Here is a 1977-nt window from a genome sequence, read left to right as displayed (position 1 = left end):
ATGTGTCCTTGCAGAAGCTCCTTACCCACAGCCGAGGAAACCTGAAGGAGCACTATTGTTATTGCCTCCTGAATTCAACAAGAAGTCCGAGTATTATACCCAACCGGTATGTTGAGAATTCTTAGTATGTATATATGTATACATCGAATTGCTATGTTACTCGTTAACTTTTAAATACCATTGTAGAGCGAAGTTGAAGACCTAGGAAAAATAAGCGAAAAGGTTATGGAGAGGCTGCGACAAGAACAAGGATCTGGCTCAGGCAGCTACCACGTTTACTTGAACGACGGTCGCCTCCAGAAAGTCCAGTACACGACGGCACCCCTCAAGAGCGGACAACAGAGCCCCTCAGTCCAGCAGTACAAGCAGTCGCAGAGCGAGCTGAACCCGATCATCGCCCAGTTTGGGAGGTTTCAACAGGAGTTACAGGAAAAGCAGATCCAACAACTGCAGCAGAGGCAGCAACAGCTGGAACAACAACAACAAGTGCTGAAGCAGCAGCAGGAGGAGTTGAGGTCGGCCAGCTATTTAGCCAGCATCCGCTACACCAACGTCGACCCCATCACCTCCCCGATCTACTCCTACAAGTCCTCTCCAGTCACTAGGATCCTCAGATACGCTCCTGAATATTTCTGAGCTAAAAACATGTTTTAAAATATAATTATATTATTCAAATGCATATGTAAATTATTTTTCCTACATATCATTCTATGATAAGATGTATAATTATGTAAATAATAATGATTATGGAAAAAACTTAAATTAATTTTTATTCAAAGTCATGACTTTGGTGACAAACTGATTTGATCATAATGAACTCATATTTTTATATTTACAATGTTAAGAATTTTAAAGAATGGTGTATGAAACTATTGCGAACCTTTAAGTATATACGTAATTTGTTTTCCTGCATAGCATTCTCACGTAGGATTTATAATTATTTAACTAAAGCAAGACACTTAAATTATTTGTTATTATGAATTGTAAGCGACTTTTTTTTATCTACAATGTAAGACATTTTTAGATAAATTTAACACACCAGCAAAAAGGTAGATCAACTAGCATGAATTTAAAAGATTTTGAGAAGAAAACCCTGATCATAACATCAAGTCCCAAAGTAGGGGCAAAATTTCATTTAGGAATACTTAATATGCTTACTTTAATATGTTTAATGAAGATATTCTTATTATCTGTTATTGGTATGATTTTAATTGATTTGTAATTTTTTTTTATTTTCGATAAGTTATGGGTAATAACAATTATTACTTGAATAAAAATAATTGAAAAATCAAGTGATTTGTATGATAAAATTTATTTTGAAAACTGATTTATAGTCCATCTAACAGCAAAATAACAAAAGAAATGGTGACGTTTATAATATAAGTGTTTATAAGGACTACATTGGATATTGGAAATGTTCCATACATATTGATAGATTAATTATAAAACGCTGCTAGAGGGTTTCTAGATAATAACTCTTTAATTGACTTAAATATAACATCGGATTTGGATAAAATCGTAAGGAACTAAGAATTCTCCTTTTTTTTTACATTATAATAAAATATCAAATATAAATAATTTTCAAGTTATATGAAAATTCGTATTTAAGGGTAAAAAATACGCTAAAAACAAATCTTAATTAATATTCGTAAACAAATATTCTTTGGCCTATTTCACCCAAAGCACGTTTTTGTTTTTGAAGTTTTTCATACATTTAATCTTGTTTAATGCGATTAATGTTTTGTACTTATTTTTCATGAAAAAACAAATGAATTGGTATATAAAACCGTTGAATACATGTAGTGTATTTTTTGTGGCCCCCGTATCAGAAAAAAAAATATTTTTTTATACAAACGTATGTGTGTATGAATACATAATTATCATTTTAGAAATATTTTATTCTTTTATTAAAAAAATTTGTATATTATTTATTTATTTTTTTAATAGAGAACACATCCTTTTTCTTGATAATGCTAC

The 1977-nt window shown here is 31.3% G+C and overlaps 1 protein-coding gene across 1 annotated transcript; it reads left to right on the top strand.

Moving 5' to 3' along the window:
* The first annotated feature begins 6 nt into the window (after positions 1–6).
* Positions 7–718, top strand: LOC106691966 (uncharacterized protein DDB_G0288467-like). The gene is made up of 2 exons (XM_067052586.1): positions 7–106; positions 187–718. Exon 2 carries the CDS (start codon positions 226–228, stop codon positions 634–636), a length of 411 nt encoding a protein of 136 aa, XP_066908687.1. The 5' UTR covers positions 7–106; positions 187–225; the 3' UTR covers positions 637–718.
* Positions 719–1977: the final 1259 nt, after the last annotated feature.

This window comes from Halyomorpha halys, unplaced genomic scaffold (genome assembly GCF_000696795.3).
Source record: "Halyomorpha halys isolate HHAL.00 unplaced genomic scaffold, Hhal_1.1 Scaffold5966.1, whole genome shotgun sequence".
NCBI classification, from domain to species: domain Eukaryota; kingdom Metazoa; phylum Arthropoda; class Insecta; order Hemiptera; family Pentatomidae; genus Halyomorpha; species Halyomorpha halys.
This window is presented reverse-complemented; position numbering and strand designations above follow the sequence as displayed.